The sequence below is a fragment of the Heteronotia binoei genome, chromosome 3 (genome assembly GCF_032191835.1).
Source record: "Heteronotia binoei isolate CCM8104 ecotype False Entrance Well chromosome 3, APGP_CSIRO_Hbin_v1, whole genome shotgun sequence".
Taxonomy (NCBI): domain Eukaryota; kingdom Metazoa; phylum Chordata; class Lepidosauria; order Squamata; family Gekkonidae; genus Heteronotia; species Heteronotia binoei.
In genome coordinates, this window is record NC_083225.1 from 87721774 (window position 1) to 87740109 (window position 18336).

General features: G+C 43.1%; 1 protein-coding gene across 1 annotated transcript; it reads right to left on the reverse strand.

Moving 5' to 3' along the window:
- Nucleotides 1-391: 391 nt before the first annotated feature.
- LOC132568387 (large ribosomal subunit protein uL2) lies at nt 392-3747 on the reverse strand. The gene is made up of 5 exons (XM_060234138.1): nt 3571-3747; nt 2749-2890; nt 2429-2647; nt 969-1084; nt 392-600 (listed from the first exon to the last, which is right to left on the reverse strand). Exons 1-5 carry the CDS (start codon nt 3706-3708, stop codon nt 442-444), a joined length of 774 nt encoding a protein of 257 aa, XP_060090121.1. The 5' UTR covers nt 3709-3747; the 3' UTR covers nt 392-441.
- Nucleotides 3748-18336: the final 14589 nt, after the last annotated feature.

The following is an 18336-nucleotide window of genomic DNA, read 5'->3' on the forward strand; positions in this document are numbered from 1 at the left end:
GGCAGCACTATAGTTTTTACAACAAATTGCAAACACTGCCCCCTACCATCAATCTACCTTTGAAACTTCCTGCTGTTTTATAGAGAATTTGTTAGGGAGAAGGAAGTTCCATAAGATCCAGGAATGTAACTTATAATTTAAGTCTCTGTGTATGGCAGGATGTCATGTTTTTATCTGACTTCAAGTTAGAAGTGAAATACTGACATGCAATACTCTAAACACTTGGCTGTACTGATTTATGAGAAAGTACAAGCATTACATCAATAAAGGAAATGTAAAAGTTACTATGAACATCAAGAATATAGCATGAATTAACCTGCAGGCTGTACTCAATTCTTTTGTTAATGTAAAATTAAGACTGCCCAATGCAAAAAAAAAGAATCTGACATAATTTACCAGTCTCACAAGATTTATTTCTCTATGAATGCTGAACATAAGGCCTTAGTTTTCCTTCTCCTGCACAGTCTTCGTTCCCCGCAGTCTACCTGTACGACGGGCTGCAATGAGACCAACTTTACGGCCAGCTGGAGCATCTCTCCTGATGGTTGAGGGTTTACCAATGTGTTGGTGATTACCACCACCAAAGGGATGTTCAACAGGCTGTGGAAGAGAACAGTAACCCAGTCAAAAGCAAAGCAGAATGAGTTTCTCTATGAAAGATGGCACTTCAAAAATATTAACCCTGACACTAGAACTCTGTGCTGCAACCATTACATTACATTTTTTTGTGAGAGTGAAGACAATGTCCTGCAGCTACTTGGTTTGGTTATAAGAAATTTTCAAAGATGCTAGGGTTAAGAGAACAATAGCTGTAAGACTGACATCTACAAATGCTGCTATAAATTAAACACAAGTACATTTTAGCATTTGTAACTTAAATATTGGAATAATTAACATCTCTTAGAACAGTAAAGCAGACAATAGTGTAAGATGAGGTTAAAAAGTTATTAAATAGTCAAACTACTTACATTCATAGCCACACCACGGACACGAGGCCAGCAGTTTCTCTTCGCCTTGTATTTATGATAAGCTCGCCCAGCTTTCAAGATAGGTTTGTCAATACGGCCACCACCAGCAACAATACCTGGAAGATTCAAAAAGACAATTTGGTAAAAAATGAGTTAGCCTGAGCCATAAAAAGAGGCAACTACACCTGATGAATTTTCCAAACAAATACCATTACAGTGGTCAATGTTTATGGAGTAGTGTGCATATACCGCTCAATTACTCAAGTAATTCATAACCTTCAATCTACTTCATCCCAGAAAATTTTAAGGTTACATTTTTGGCCACAGTCACTACCAAAAGCAGTTTCTGCAAATGGTTGCAAATTCTCAGTATATACTGAATTCCTATCTATTTGTATCTATTTGCCCTGTATGGCGAACTTTCCACCGGCCATCGAAATAGAGGGGCACCAAAGAAGAGGTACAAGGACTCCTTGAAGAAATCCCTTAGCACCTGTCACATCAACCATCACCAGTGGTCTGACCTAGCCTCAGATCGCAAAGCATGGAGGCACACCATCCACCAGGCTGTCTCTTCCTTTGAGAACGCACGCATAGCTGGTCTTGAGGACAAAAGGAGATTGAGGAAGAATCGCACTGCTACAGGACCAACCCTAAATCAGACTTTTCCCTGCAGCCGCTGTGGTCGGACCTGCCTGTCCCACATTGGTCTTGTCAGCCACCAGCGAGCCTGCAGCAAACGTGGACTATTGCACCCTTCTTAAATCTTCGTTCGCGAAGCCAAGCCGAGATAGAGAGATCTATTTGTGTTTGTGGGCTACAGTCTAGCAAGACATTAGCAGCTTAAACATGTAGCTATTTAATATTTCACAAAATATTCTAAATATATGTAGACACATATATTTCTGGAAATATCCTTTCCATAAAAACAACTTATAAGGTAGACAATGTGTGATTCTATTCTCATTCCGTAAAGCAACTGTTTCCTGACAACACATGCAAATACTGCTACACATTCCATATCACTCCCTGTAAGTAAATAAATTAGTTTCACTGTTTTAGCAGCCTCTTAACCAGTGTTCCCTCTAAGCTGAATTAGCGTGAGCTTGCTCACAGATTTTTAGCCTCCAGTTCACACATTTTTGTCTTAGCTCAGGAAGGATGACCCCAGAGCACACTAATTTATGCAGTAGCCCACAACTTTAATGCCAGTAGCTCACAAAGTAGAATTTTTGCTTACAAGACTCTGCAGCTTAGAGGGAACATTGCTCTTAACTATTACTGTACAACAGTGGACAGTGACATCTTGCACAAAGAATTTGTGCAAACCAGCCTCTTTACAGTATGTATTTCATACTTACTGAACATCTACAAGTAAGGCAGTATATTTTCCGCTTCTTACAGAAGAGGAGCAGTTAATAAGGTTAAAGAAGTTTAACATAGGTTTGGGCAACACTTACCAACAACTGCTCTGTTTGCAGAGGAAATCACTTTCTTGGAGCCAGAAGGCAATTTCACTCGGGTTTTTTTAGTTTCAGGATTGTGGGAGATAACTGTGGCATAGTTTCCAGAAGCACGAGCTAGTTTACCACGATCACCAGGCTTCTCTTCAAGACAACAGACAATGGTGCCTTCTGGCATAGTGCCAACAGGTAGCACATTGCCAATATTGAGCTGAGCTAGAAGAAAAATATTTGTGTTATACAGAAGCAGTAGTGTCACTGTGATCCAGTCTCTTCTCACTACATTGTATTTCACATAAATGTTTGTTTTAACTCACCCTTTTTGCCACAATACACAAACTGTCCTGTATGAATGCCCTCAGCTGCAATGAACAATTCTGTTCGTTTCTTAAACCTATATGGATCACGGAAAACAATCTTGGCAAGAGGAGCTCCTCGGCCAGGATCATGAATGATATCCTAATGAAACAAAATAGCAATTTAAGAATATCTGGAAGAATAAGATCTGATTTCAGGTTTATAACTGGCAATGCTGCCAGTCTGCAGAAGTATTTACTTGTGCTCTTCTGTTACTAAAAGGTTAAGCATTTTTGAGTCAAGAGAACTCTTTATCTAGACTACTATAAAACGATAATATGTACAAACTGCTCCATTAAAGCATCTGAATAGCAAGAATTGCAAACTAAACAAGGAGGCATGTATCTGAACAATTCAAATAAGAATAATTTATTTTTATATTCTTTACTACAAGCTTGGCTTTTAATTTACATGTTAAGTTTTTATCCCTTCAGTTTTCTCCCCCACCTATCTAATCTGTTGAATTTTTAAAGCATCACTTGAGAGCCAGTGCTGATTAAGAAATAATTAATTAGAACTGGGGAGACTAATGTGGAACATCACTGAATGATCTTACACCAGGGATTATGACTTTGTATAAAGAAAATTGGAGGGCGGTGGGACCATGTATGCTGCCCTGAGCTCTATGGAAAAAAATCAGTAAGATAAAAATAAAATTCTAGTAAGAAATGTTTTCAGAATTCCCCAAAGTAACTAGTTGCTCATGATGGTCCATCAGCTTGTAAGAAGCTACTCCCAGTCAACAATTTTAAACTTCCACATCTTACCAACCAGGTACCTACCTTCACAATGCCCTTAATATAGCCATGCCTCTCAGCAAAGTCGACAGCTCTCAGCTTTGCTGGACCCTTCCTGTGCTTCACATGAGCCCTGAACACAGACCCAGCACCTTTTCTCTGGCCTCGGATGACACGGCCCATTGCGTACTGGGGAGGGAAGTTAAGAAATGTAAATCACTGTAATTTGGGGGGGGGGGGGGGTCATCGTATAATAAGTACCCTCTACTGACAAAGATTGTGACCAAGTACTGAAAATACACAGGTGGTTCCTGACAAGATGATGCCAAGGGAGTTTCAAAATCTTTATTTTAAAAGTAGCAGACAAGAGTGCCAAGTGATACGTTGCACATCAAATTTTTCTTCTGTAGTTTCAAGGGCAGATCCTACAAAACTCACTTATTTTAAATGAATGTGCGTTATGACTACTGCTTTCGAAGCCAAGTTATTGGTTAAACTAAAACATTTTAGACGTGAGAGGTGACCTCTGGCTAAGTGAAATCAAGCTAATTCCATAGCAGGAGTTGTCGAGTTGATCTGTATTGGACAAAATAGCATTTCGGGAATATTGTATTTATTGTGAAATTGACATAATCGATTTTAAGCTCTAAACTGGAATCCCCGCAGATTGTATGTTAAATATTCCAACCACAGAGACCATGTTCAAGGAAAAAATGAACGCCACAAGGTACAAAAGCACCACTTTGTTTTACCAAATTGTTAAAAGAAATATAATCGAAAAGCGGAGATGTCAAGCACCCATAAACTGCTCCCTCCCTCTGTCTCTTCTTCGGTCTTCCCATCCCCCTCCAATTTCATGGCCTTCGCCGGGGTCCCAGAGGAGCTTGGCTCATGCTGCTGCGGGAAGCCAATCGTTCTATGCCAAAAACACGAAACCTCTGGAGGAAAGTGAGACAAGGAAAGGAGAAGCCGAATGTGGCCGCCGGAGACCCCAGGGCTGCCGATGGAGACGGATGATTCCCCTAGCCCTCGAAGAGCCTTACCTCAGCTAGATCCCGATTCAGAAAGAAGGAAGCTCGAGCGGTCACGGTGCCACCAAGAGCTTCCGGGTCTCAATGGATAGCGGCGAACGTAAGAGCGCCGGCGGATCAGATGCCTGATGGGTAATGTAGTTTTGCCGCTGGGAAGGTGGAGGCCCTTCTCTTTCGGTATGAACCCTGCCTGGAACGTGCTCGGCCCCTCCCAATTCAGTTCAATGCAGGACGCGATATTTTTTCTGCTGTTGTCTGAAGAGCGAGCAAGAGCGTCTGCGTTCCCCTTCTTCTTCTATCTCTTTCTTCCCTAACAGATTAATAAAATGAAGATCGATCAAGATGGGTAGCCGCGTTAATCTTTCTGTAAGCAGAAAACAGTAAGAATCCAGGAGCAGCTTAAAAACTTTACACAATTTGTAAAAGGGTATGTGCTTTCGCGAGTCACTGCTGACTTCTTCAGCTATAAAATGAAGAATGTGCGATGCTTACAGATGTTTATTCCCCACAGCTGACCGCAGTCATGCAATGCACGTCACCTTTTTTTTTATCGACACAGGGACCTATTTCTTGCTTAAGGTCACCATCACTAGCATTTCTTTCTGGCGTGTAACCCAGCCTTTTAAAAGCTGCATTACAAGCGAACATTTGACACGTGAAGTTTTGCCTTGGCATGTCCATACGTTGCTGAAGAAGAAATTCACCGTTGAACATATGTTTGTCAGGTTTGGGGCAGGAGGAAAATAAAAACAAAACAGTTTGCAATCAAAACTCCTACCAGTATGCATTAGGAGGCAGACTACACAACTTCTGTGTGCAAACCTTTCTTACTGGGATTAGCTGGTACAGTAGTGCATCATTTGTGTAACACTTTCAGTGTTCAAAGTGTTTCATATAGGCTACCTTGAAATTTTACAATATGTTTGCAAGGTAGACTGCTGCTGCACCTACATTGCAGATAGGTTAGAGGGAGAGAGTGACTTGCCCAGGGTGACAGATAGTGTTTAAGAACATAAGAGTAGCCATGTTGGATCAGGCCAATGGCCCATCCAGTCCAACAGTCTGCTTCACACAGTGGCCCAAAAAATCAGGCACCATCAGGAGGTCCATCAGTGGGGCCAGGACACCAGAAGCCCTCCCACAGTGGCCTCCCCAAGCACCAAGAATACAGAGTATCACTGCCCCAGACAATATGTTGTTGCAAAGAGCCACTGATGGACCTCTGCTCCATATGTTTATCCAATCCCCTTTTGAACCTGTCTATGCTTGCAGATACCGCCACCACCTCCTGTGGCAGTAAATTTCATGTGTTAATCACCCTTTGGGTGAAGAAGTACTTCCTTTTATCCGTTCTAACTTGACTGCTCAGCAATTTCATTGAACATCCACGAGTTCTCGTACTGTGAGAAAGGAAGAAAAGTACTTCTTTCTCTACCTTCTCTATCCCATGCAGAATCTTGTAAACCTCTATCATGTCACCCCTCAGTCAACATTTCTCCAAGCTAAAGAGCCCCAAGCGTTTTAACCTTTCTTCATAGGGAAAGTGTTCCAACCCTTTAATCATTCTAGTTGCCCTTTTCTGCACTTTTTCCAATGCTAAAATATCTTTTTTGAGGTGCGGTGACCAGAATTATACACGGTATTCCAAATGAGGCCTCACCATCAATTTTTACAGAGGCGTTATGATAGTGACTGATTTGTTTTCAATTCCCTTCCTAATAATTCCCAGCATTGACCTTTTTTATTGCAGTCGCACACTTTGACATTTTCAATGAGTTATCTACCACAACCCCAAGATCTCTCTCTTGGTCAGTCTCCGCCAGTTCACACCCCATCAGCTTGTATTTATAGTTAGGATTTTGGCCTCAATGTGCATTACTTTGCACTTGGCCACATTGAACCTCATTTGCCACATTGATGCCCACTTGACCAGCCTCGACAGATTCCTTTGGAGTGCCTCATAATCCTCTCGGTTTCTCAACACCCTGAACAATTTAGTGTCATCTGCAAACTTAGCCACTTCACTGTTTGAACCTGCATCTCCATATCCAACACTAAAATTCAAAGCCTAATATGATGCCAGTAATTGGAGACAAGAACACTAAAATTTTGTGGGGAGTGGCACATATGCTATAAACATCTTTCTAAATACTGTAAAATAATAATTTAAAAAAGACTCATTTAGGAAATGGAAGGAGGGCCTTATAAATAAGGATGAATATAAACAAGTAACCAGTGCTTGTAGAGAGAAAGTTAGAAAAGGTAAAGCTCAGCATGAACTTAGGCTAGCTAGAGATACTTAAAACAACAAACAAGGGTTCTTTTCTTATGTTCAAAGTAAGAAAAAGAGCAAGGACATAGTAGGCCCTTTATGGGGACAGGAAAGTGAAATTTTCTTGGGGATGAAAAGAGGGCAGAACTGCTGAATTCTTACTTTTCCTCAGTCTTCTCTTATGAAGGAAACAGTGCTCAACATAGCAAAAAACAGAACACATAATGAGGGAAGGGAGTTGCAGCCTAGGACCGGCACGGGTAGTTTATTTATTTATTTACATTAGACTTTTATCCCGCCCTCTCCGCAAGCGGACTCAGGGCGGCTTACAACAGTCGTTTACACGATTTAAAACAATAAGTTAATAAAATCTATAAAACATTAATACAATTAAAATTTAAAAACTATTCCACGGTGCTGTACCATTACTATGTTGGCGGTTCTGTTTTTCAGACGGTTGGTCACCGGGAACTCTAGCTGATGTCCGGTGGCAGCTCTCTCTTAGTTTAAGCATCGAAGGCCTGTCGAAACAATTCGGTCTTACAGGGCCTGCGGAATGTAGGAAGGTCCCGCAGGGCCTTTATGGCCTCTGGGAGAGCATTCCATAACTCTGGTGCTGCCACCGAGAAGGCCCTGGCTCGTGTCAAACGCAACCTGGCCTCCTTTGGTCCAGGGGTGGACAGCAGATTTTTTGTCCCTAAACGCAGTGCTCTCTGGGGGATATATGGGGAAAGGCGGTCCCGCAGATAAACAGGTCCCTGACCATAAAGGGCTTTAAAGGTCAATACCAAAACCTTGAAACGGATTTGGAACACAATAGGTAGCCAGTGCAGCTCTTTCAGCACTGGCTGAATGTGCTCCCATCAAGGAAGCCTCATTACCAGCCGTGCCGTAGCGTTCTTCACTAACAGTAGTTTCCAAGTCAGCGTCAAGGGTAGCCCCATGTAGATAGCATTACAATGATCTATTCTTGAGGTGACCGTAGCATGGATCACCATTGCTAAGTCATTGTGCTCCAGAAAAGGAGCCAGCTGCCACACCCACCGAAGATAAAAAAGGCGGATCTAATAGTGGCTGCTACCTGGGCCTCCATTGTAAGGGAGGACTCAAGGAGCACGCCCAAGCTCTTGACCTTAGGTGCCAGTATCAATGGCACCCTTTCTAGAGCCGGCAGCTGGACCCCTCCCCTTGGACCACCCCGGCTCAGATAGAGAACCTCCATCTTCGTCAGATTCAATTTCAGCTGACTCAGCCTGAGCCAGGATGCTACGGCTTGAAGAGCCAGGTCCAGATTTTCCGGGGTACAGTCGGACTGGCAGAGTCGGACCCATCAATAGATAGAGCTGGGTGTCGTCTGCGTATTGGTGACAACCCAGTCTATACCTCCTGACAATCTGGGCAAGGGGGCGCATATAGATGTTAAATAACATCGGGGACAGAACCGCACCCTGAGGCACACCACATGTGAGTGAGTGCCTCTGGGATGACTCCTCCCCTATCACCACCCTTTGTCCCCGATCTTGGAGAAAGGAGGTCAACCACTGTAAGGCGGACCCCTGAATCCCCACGTTGGCAAGGCAGCCAGTCAGTAGCTGATGATCAACCATATCAAAAGCGGCTGACAGGTCCAATAATAGCAGCACTGCTGAGCCGCCCCGATCCAGATGTCGCAGGAGGTCATCCAAGAGAGCGACCAGAACCGTCTCTGTCCCGTGACCTGGTCAAAAGCCGGACTGGAATGGATCCAGTGCGAAAGTGTCCTCCAGGAATCCCTGTAGCTGAATTGCTACCACCCGCTCTATAACCTTACCCAAAAAGGGAAGGTTTGATACCGGCCGATAGTTCGCCAATACGGCCGGATCTGCAGATGGTTTTTTCAAGAGGGGATGGACCACAGCCTCTTTAAGGGGTGTTGGGAAGATCCCTTCTATAAGGGATCTATTGATGATACCTTGCAGAGGTTCACGTAGCATCGCCTGGCTAGCTTTTATAAGCCAGGACGGGCACGGATCCAACCTATAAGTCGTAGGGCGTACAGCTAAAAGGATCCTGTCAACTTCCTCCAGGCTGAGTGGACTGAAGGAATCCAGAACTGGACCAGAAGACGTGTTCAGTGCCCAAGTTCTTTCAATGTATCAAGTATGGCGGGAAGGTCGTGTCGGAGCGACGAGACTTTATCTGCAAAAAAGCTCGCAAAAGCCTCACAGCCTATTTCCAATTCTCTAATATTTTGTTTACCATGTGGTAAAATTGTTGATGACCGAATTATACTAAACAATTTTGCTGGGCGCGAGTTTGCAGATGCAATCCGGGACGCAAAGTAATTCTTCTTTGTGGCCTGGACTGCCATCTCATAGGTACGCATAAATGACCTATAGGATGTTCTCGTAGCTTCGTCACGAGTATGTTGCCATTGTCTCTCTAGTCGTCTTAATTGCCATTTCATTGATCGCAGCTCCAGGGTATACCATGGAGCGGATCGCGAACGAGGATAAAGAGGACGGGGAGCCATCTCAACGAGGGCTGTGGAGAGCTGGCTATTCCAGTTCTCCACCAGTTCATCCAAGTCGCCAGAGGGCCAGGAATCCCGCATAGCTGTTTGAAGCCGTAAAGGGTCCATCTGGCTACTTGGGCGAGCTAAAACTTGCTCACCACCTAGACAAAGTAGAGGTGGCGTATTCACACGAGCCCTCAGGGCATAGTGGTCAGACCATGACACCGCCTCTGCGGAAATCTTATCCACTCAAACTCCTGTTGCAAAGATCAGGTCTAATGTATGCCCAGCCTGGTGCATGGGCGCTGTTACGTATTGGGAGAGTCCCAGTGCTGCCATGGAAAGCACTAGGTCTGTCACCTGAGTGGAAGCTGCATTCTCGGCATGGACATTGATGTCATCCAAGACTATAAGCCGAGGGTGCTCCAATGCCCAGCCTGCTACAGCCTCCATTAGGGATGGTAGGGCACTGGCTGGTGTACTAGGCAGACGATACACCAGCCAGATTGCTAAACGCTCCCCTACATCCCACACCAGGCCAGCACATTCTATGCCTACGATCTTTGGCAGAGGGAGCGCCCTGAAGGAGCAATCCTCCTGTATGAAAATAGCCACCCCCCCCCCGCCTGCTGGTATGAACCTGATGAAGAACGGAGAACCCAGGAGGGGCTACATGGGAGAGAGCCACTGTCTTCCCATCCCGCACCCAGGTCTCCGTCACGCAAGTCAGGTCCATGTTCTGTCTGATAAAAAAATCCTGCAGGACTGAGGTTTTATTATTTATGGACCTGGCGTTGCACAGTATCAGGGACGGAGGCGAGTGTTTCAACTTGGCCCTTCTACCTGCTATCTTTGGGATGGGACACAGGCTGGAAGGGGAACGAGCCCTCTTGTGTCTCAATCTCCTTCCGTTCCAATTTTGCCTGCTCCCACCGCCTATACTTTCCCCTCCCCAGGAGCATTGGAATCCCTTGACTTGACATCATTTACCAAAGATCTATACAGAATTTCAGGTCACCAATCTCAAATCACGTAGTCATGTATTCTGCTCCTCTCACCCACTCACTCAGTTTAATACTCTATCTACTAATATTCTTAAATACCTAACTAAAAACACATAGTTTCTACTAATAATTTATCCAAGCCAACTAAAAAATAAAAACCCACCCCCCCTGCACCCTCTAATTAATTGGCAAAATTCATGTCCCCATTCAATTTAGTAGCTAAATAATCAATTAGGTCCAAATACAATCAACTTACAAGCAATTTTTCCAAATGAAAACCCTCAGGATAGTAGTATTAAATGGATAATTTACTAGCTGGAAGACAGGTGTTAAAGTGCTAGTGTTCTTAAGGTTCCTTAAGGTGCTGGGAGGTCTAGCATCAGATGATTTGGTAGCTGGAGGACAGATTTTAAAGTGCCAGTGTTCTTACAGTTCTTAAAGTGCTAAACGATCTTTAACAGTCAGAGCATCTTCAGTATCTCTAATGTGCTGGTGCAAATGTTCTTATAGTTCTTAAGTGCTAGAAGATCTTTTATCTTTAATGTGCTGGTACAAGGTGATATATGCAGAGGTAGTGCAGAGACAGCACAAAAAAGCAACAGGGTGCAAAGGAAGCAATTCTGTCTAAGTGCTAGTATGTAGTGCAAAAGCAACGATGGTAGTTCTTATTATAAAGTGCCAGTGCAAGATTCCAGTGTAAACAATTCCTTTTATGGCATAGCTCCGTCCGCGTCACCTCAGCTGCCGGGTTAGGCCAGCCCCTGTCCCCTTCCGGGGTCGGGGCGACCCACCCCCCTAGCTCTTGTCACGCTCCGTCTCAGACTTTGTTTCTTCACTGGTTCTTTACAAGCTCCTTTCTCCTCTCTCTGAGAGCCCAGGTCTTCTTTCTTCTGCTCCCCCCGCACCCTGTTATTAAGATAGTTGTTAAGTTCGTCAACTCGCCGCTCCTACCTCTCCAGCAGCTCCAGGCTCCATCCACACCAGCCGCTCCCAACAATGGGTTCAGGCTGGCGCCGCACCCACAGCACTCCACTGCCAATGTTAACACTCCGCTTACTCCTTACTCCCCGCTAGCTCCTTCCTCACTCCACCGGCTCTCCACTCTCGTCGCCCAGCCGGACTGCTCACCCTGGGCTGCGGTCTGCGGCAGCAGCCTCACACTGCCTCTCGCCCCAATCGCAGGCCAGCGCAGTCTAATGTTCCCCGTCGCCCGCTCTACTCAGTTGGTTTTTGGGGGCCACTCACCCTGGGCTGCGGTCTGCGGTGGCAGCCTCTCACCGTCTCTCACCCCACTCGTACAGCAATACCTAGTTTCTTTCAATGAAACTAAGTCCCTGGGGCCAGATGAACTGCATCCAAGAGCACTAAAAGAACTCGTGGATGTAATTTCTGAGCCTCTGTCCATTATTTTTAAGAATTCTTGGAGAACAGGAGAGGCGCCAGAAGGTTGCAGGAAGGCAAATGTTGTTCTCATCTTTAAGAAGGGAGAAAAGGAGGATAAAGGTAACTACTGACGTGTCAGCTTGACATCTATACCTGGAAAAGTTTTAGAACAAATCAAACCGTCAGTGCTTGAGCATTCAGAAAGGATGGCTATGATTACTAAGAGCCAGCATAGGTTTCTTAAGAACAAGTTCTGTCAAACTGCCCTTATTTCTTTCTCTCTTTTTTGGCGAAAGTTACTACCGTGCTGGATCAGGGGGATGCTGAAGGCATAGCTTATCTTGATTTCAGTAAGGCTTTTGATAAGTTTCACATAACATTCTTTTTTTTTTCCAAAACAATTTTTATTTATTTAAATATAATGTTTGTATACAGAGAATAACATTGATACAGTAACGCCTTAATTTTCATTACACGTACATACTGTTATATAAAATAAAGTTGTATAGCTATAGAGTGATCACGAAAAAAGAATACTCTTGTGGATAACCCGTTGGTTAAGTGAAGAAGAAAGAGTGGTGTCAACCTCTATCTTATCCAGAATTAGATACCACTTTGCATAGAAATCATTAGCTGCCTTTATCGGGTCTATGATGTCAATATTGGCTGTGATTTTCTCCATCGTGATGAAATCCCAAATTTTAAGGATCCAATTATCTATGGACAAATTGAGCTTAGATTTCCAGTTCAGGGCTATTATATTCTTGGCTGCTGTTATAAGCGAGATAATAAGGGATAGTTTAGACCTTGTAGCCTTTATAGAATGCTAATAATTTAGAATAATGATCTCTACTTGTCTTGAGATAGTAGTTCCGGATATGTTTTCTGTAGGGATTCAGTTTTAACAGCAGAGAATTTAACTGCGCCACAGAATGTAATGTATTGAAGCTTTGTTATGTTATGATAAGGAAACGTGCTGTTTGTGTGATCTGCGCAGGCGTTATCTGTGGTTACGTTGACCAGACACATGTAATTAATTGGCTAATGTTGGTGGAATGATGTGAGGTCATGGTTTCAATAAAAGCTGGACGGACAAAGGCAGGAGGAGTCTTCTGAGAGGAGTCTTCTAAGACTACAGATTACCTCTCAACCTTTGTGCGCACCTGTTTTTGTTAACCAGACGTCTCCCGGAATTTCTATTGTCTCCTAAATCTTTCTTTCCGCACATCAATGTTGGAGCAGGTTCTCTTACATTTTGGTGCCCCTCAGCGAGGCTCAGAAGAGATAGCAAGACAAGATAACCTGATTTATTGATTATCATTCACCCCCGCCCGGCAAGGGCTACGACGTCGAATTTACCTGCTCAAGGTTCCAGGGGTGAGTTGGCTTGTCAAGTTAGACCACACACACACTGTAGTGAAGATGGGGTCTACGTTAAGTGCTGCTCAGGCTGATTTATTGCTTGAAAATCACTCCACTCCGCTCGAGGAAGGGCCCCAAAGACATTTTATTCATCCGGACAAGGATCCCCACAGTGAGAGTGATTTGTCAAGTAAAGAGCACACAGATCCTAAAAAAATGGGTTGTCCCTTATCAGCTGGCCCAGCCAGCCTCAGAAAAGATTTACACTGTCTTCTTTCCAAAGAAGGACTTGTTGTTAAAAAGTCTGATGTTTTTGATTTAGTTACAGCTATAACAGATGTTTGTCTGTGGGTTCCTGAGAGTGGAAGTTTAAATATACAAGACTGGCAAAAAATAGGGAATGCTTTTCAGGATCATCCAAAAATCACAGCCAAAGTTCTGTGCACCTGGGGCAAAGTAAAGGCTTGTTTAGAAGGACTTAAGCCCACCAACATTCTATTTAATCAGCAGACAGAGGCTGAAGCAATGCTTTCTGGAGCCTTACCTCAGATTCTGCTACCATTGCCTTCAGGGTTTTCTGTTACATCTTCTGGCTATGATGAAATTCATCTACCCCCTAAATCACCAGATGGCTCAGAATCAAATAAGGAACTATTCAATAACATTGTTTGTTGTTCCAATGATGCAGAGGCACGGCTGCCTACAGATCTCCAAGCTGCAGTGCTGGAGGAGGGGGATGCAAGTATTCGAGGAGGCCCAGATACAGAACATCAAGGCCAAACTCAAGTTGTTTTTCCAGAAGGCTCAAGTGGGGGAGGAGAGCTAGCTGCTTGTGGCAGATATGATACATTCCAAACTCTGAATGAGCTGCAAAAATCAGTACCTTATACCACAGCCGTACAGCAGGTGGCGCTGACGGATGGAGCACTCTCTCAATTGGCCTCACTTGTTAAAGAAATCCCAGAGGCTGGTAACAATTCCTTGGCTAGTTTTGCTAACACACGCCAAGGTGCCACAGAACCCTATGCTGAATTTGTTAATGGACTTATGAGGGCAGTGCAGAGGCAGATTGACAGTGCTGGGGCTGGAAAACAGCTGGTTTTTGAAAATGCTAATGAGGATTGCAAGGCAGCTTTGACACCTATCTACAGCAATCCCACCACTGATATTCAATCTATGCTCAAAGTGTGCCAAAATGTGGGGTCTCAATCCTATGCTGCCCGCCTCCTGGCGGCTGCAGTTCAAGCTGCTCAAGGATCATTAAATCCAGCAGTGTCATTACATGCCCTGCCTATACACTGGAAATATGGATGACATTCTGCTGGCTGGAAGTGGACATTAAGTCATCATATGGATTTTTTTTAGTAACAAGTGTTTCAAGAATATGGCCTTATGATTGCACCAGAAAAGATTCAACGTCAAAGTCCTTATATGTATTTAGGGCACAAGCTTTCCACAACTTCATCAATTTCAGTGTTTTCACAATTACAACTCCCAAAGACATTGACATTGATACAATTACAAAGTACATTGGGAAACATTAATTGGGCTAGGCCTTCCTAGCATTTACAACCATGGAACTGTCACCTTTATTTTTAGCGCTTGCTGGACATTCATCTCCTGCAGAAAAGATTGAAGTCTACCTTTGAAGAAATTGCTGTCGTGGAATGGATTCATCTACCACATACTCTTTCAAAGAATTTGTACCCGTGGGGTACCAGCAATCTTTGACTTGTTTTTTAAATCCAGAAGTAATCCAATCCAGTTAACAGAAAAATATATTAATCTTGTTTATTTTCCCTTTTCACAGGTTGTTGCAGACTACTCCAAAGTTCCAAATAGCTTTTGAGGGTTTTCTGGGAACAATCCTTTGTAACACCCCCCCCCCCCAAGATAAATGTTTGTTGTTGTTTTTCCAAATGCCTTACAAACTAATAGCTTATTTTTTCTCCACACCCTTTGCAGGTCACAGGAGAGTCTCCAACTTAAAGAGTAATCATTTGGCAAAAGCCAGAGAAGGGGTGTGAGAAGTGAAATTTATTAATTTACAGTTATTAGCCCAGTGGTCAAAATTGGCTGCTGTAATTTTAGCATTTCAGTTGTTCAAAAATGATGATTTTATTCTTGTAGTAGATACTTAATATGTGTTCAGACTAATGATGCATTTACTTTTGTTTTATTTGGTTCCATCTATTGACAAAGAGTTGTATGAAATGTTTTGTCAGTTGCAGTTTTTATTGCAGGAGAGAAGAGCTTTCAGTTTTGTCACATTTGTTTCTGCTCTGGTCTACCAGGGATGTTGGTGAAAGGAAATGCACGTGCAGATGCATCTCTTCAGAATAATGTTTTTTCCTTGTTTGACAATCCTATTCAGTCACATGCTGTATTCCATCAGTCTACTAAGACTTTGCATAGACTGTTCTCCATACAGATGTCACAAGCAAGGGACATTGTATCTGTGTGTTTTTCTTATTGTAAGACTTCTATTAGTTTTTCTTTTGATACAGTGAATTTTCGAGAAGCTCAGGCCAACCAGGTTTGGCAATTGGATGTGATTCATGTGTCAACATTAGCTCCTCTCAACAAGTTACATCTCACCATAAACATATCTTTGGGTTTTATTTGAGCCACACCCATGAAAGAAGAAACATCATGTCATGTTATTCAACATTGTATTTGAGCTTTTGCAGTTATGGAGGCCAGGATGTTTAAAAATGGACAATGCACCTGGCTATGTTTCTATAGCATTTGCAGATTTTTGTTAATTGTGGGGAACAAAATTAACTCATGGTATTCCTTTCAATTCAACAGGTCAAGCCATTGTGGAGAGAGCTCATTTGACTTTAAATTGTTATTGTATTGTCAGACGGAGGGGAAAGAGATTCCAACGGCAGATGTTCCCACAGTCATGGCTAAAGTGCTTTATGCTTTAATTTTTTGTTTATTCCCCATAACAGGGTCTCATATTCCTGTTGAGCTTCATTTTAGGTCAGAAGAACAACTGCCTAGACCACTTGTCACCTATCAGAAGATTCTTTATCCTGAATGGAAAGGTCCTATCCCCCTGATCACCTGGGGAAGAGAATATGTTGCAGTAGCATTAAAGAAAGCACTTCTATGGATTCCCCCAACGTGGCAGGGTGTTCTATGGATCCCTGCTTGATGTGTCAAACCATGGCGTAGAGAATTTGGATTGTTTTTATAATCTCAATGTTAAGAGTAACAGTTGGAGATGGAAATGTAAATCTGAAATGAAAGACAAATGTGGAAACAACTGAAAATTATAGTTATGTCCCCACAGTCCGAGTTTAGTTCAAAAAAGTTTTTAATTTCCTCCTCAATCTCATCACACGCTTTAGAGTCCAAGAAAAGAGCCTTATTGAAAGACTAAGACCGTGTGTGAGGTTCTCTTATGTTTATGTTTATGCGACATTCTAACCAAGCATGGTCAGATAAAGTTCTAAGACTGATGTCTGAATAACTGAGCTGAGGGATCAATGAATTTGAAGTCAGGAAATAGTCTATATGGGTGAAAATGTTGTGATGCGATGAAAAATAAGTATAGTCTTTTACTCCCTCATGTTGAAGTCACCAAATGTCGCACAAGTGATGTTGATTTATTAAAGAATGAAGGGGAGTGCATGTCTCCTTGGGTGGTTTCATTGGGAAGGTGTGTGATCTGTCCCAAGGGTTGTTCATTATACAGTTAAGGTCCCCGCCTATTACTACATGTCCCTCTTGGAATAAGGACAGTTTAGCAAGAATATCCTGCATGAATGTGAACTGATTGTCATTTGGGGCATATAGGCATGCAAAAGTATACAAAGAGTCTTTTAGAAGGCCTTTAATTAACAGGTAGCACTCCATTTGGTCTACTTCTTGAGCTATTGGTGAGAAGCGTACCTTATTGGAGATGAGAATAGCTACCCCATGGGATTTGGATGTTCCTGCTGCTTGGAATTGAAGGGGGAAGCATTTGGTCTGGAAAACTGGATGACCCTTATTCTTCCAATGAGTCTCTTGTAGAAAAAGAATGTCTGGTGAGAGTTTGAGGAGAGCCGATTGAGTTTTCTTTTTTTTATAATGTTGTTGAGACCATGACAGTTTAAAGAAATTAGCTTAATGTCACCTGCCATAATTCCGAATGTAAAGGAATGGGATGAGTGGAGAAGCATTGTACAGTGCAATAAAGACATATAGACATTTAAAGAAATGTAAAGGATAAAACAGAGGCACCCACTCACTCCTCATTGTTGTGACAATTGCAGTGCAGAAAAATATATCAAATAGTTGCGATGCGGGATTAGTGATATTAGTACAGGGGATCGCCATATGAATTGCTTGGATACTATACAGTCTTACATGGGGTAGCCTTATGTGTAGCATTGGCATGTTCCAATGGGTCATGTCAGGAGAACAGATATGTGATAAGGTCCTAGAACTGACTAAGTAGAATGCAATGCTCACAGAGAGCCTGTGGGTGGCAATATAACCCAGTATGATGACTACAGGGGATCCACTTTTGAATTGCCCAGGGGGACTAGTGGTAAGAGTCCAAATTGAAGTCTTAAAGGTATAGTTCTTTAGCTGGGAGAGAAGGCTTAAAAAATCTGAGGCAAAGATACCATATTGCCATGCCCATGCCAGTATAGTAATTATATTGTTACAGGGGATCCCCATATAAAATGCTTGGCAATTGTAGATTCGTACGGGGGATAACCATATAGAGAGCTTGGGCAGACTCCTAAGAATTAGCAAAAGAAGGCATGATCTAAAAGAAACCATAAAGTTGACTATGTCAGATGCATTACATTCAAGAGACCTGTAGGTGGCAGTATTGCGCTGTAATTTGATTACAGGAGATCCTCTTTTGAATAGCTCGGTAAAGAACACTGAAGCCCAATGAAGAGCTCTTTGTGTGGTTCACCATTAGCTGCAATGGATAACCTATCGAATTGAGAGCAAAATTGTGGCGCCTTTTAAGAACAGCTACTCACAGTTGATAGGGAAGCACAGGGAGAGAAAGGAAAATATAACGTACCAACCGGTTTGACTCTGAGTATGCAGAGTATGAAAAGAGAAACGAGAAATAAAACAAGAACAGAGACAGAGCACCCCAAGAACCCTCCCCCACCCCCTCCCATCCAACCCCCCCCTTCAACCTCCCCTCCCCCACCCCCCCCACTCCCACCACATATAAAACCAATACCTTAATTTTTTCATCATTTTCTGCTATAGCAAAAAGTTAATACTAACTACAAAGCT

Excerpts from the sequence above, each read along its gene's own strand:
- LOC132568387 (XM_060234138.1), bottom strand. The coding sequence starts at position 3,708 with ATGGGCCGTGTCATCCGAGGCCAGAGAAAAGGTGCTGGGTCTGTGTTC. Across the intron at positions 2,891-3,570 it reads ATATTAAGGGCATTGTGAAG|GATATCATTCATGATCCTGG; the intron begins GTAGGTACCTGG and ends TTGTTTCATTAG. Across the intron at positions 1,085-2,428 it reads TGCAAACAGAGCAGTTGTTG|GTATTGTTGCTGGTGGTGGC; the intron begins GTAAGTGTTGCC and ends TGAATCTTCCAG.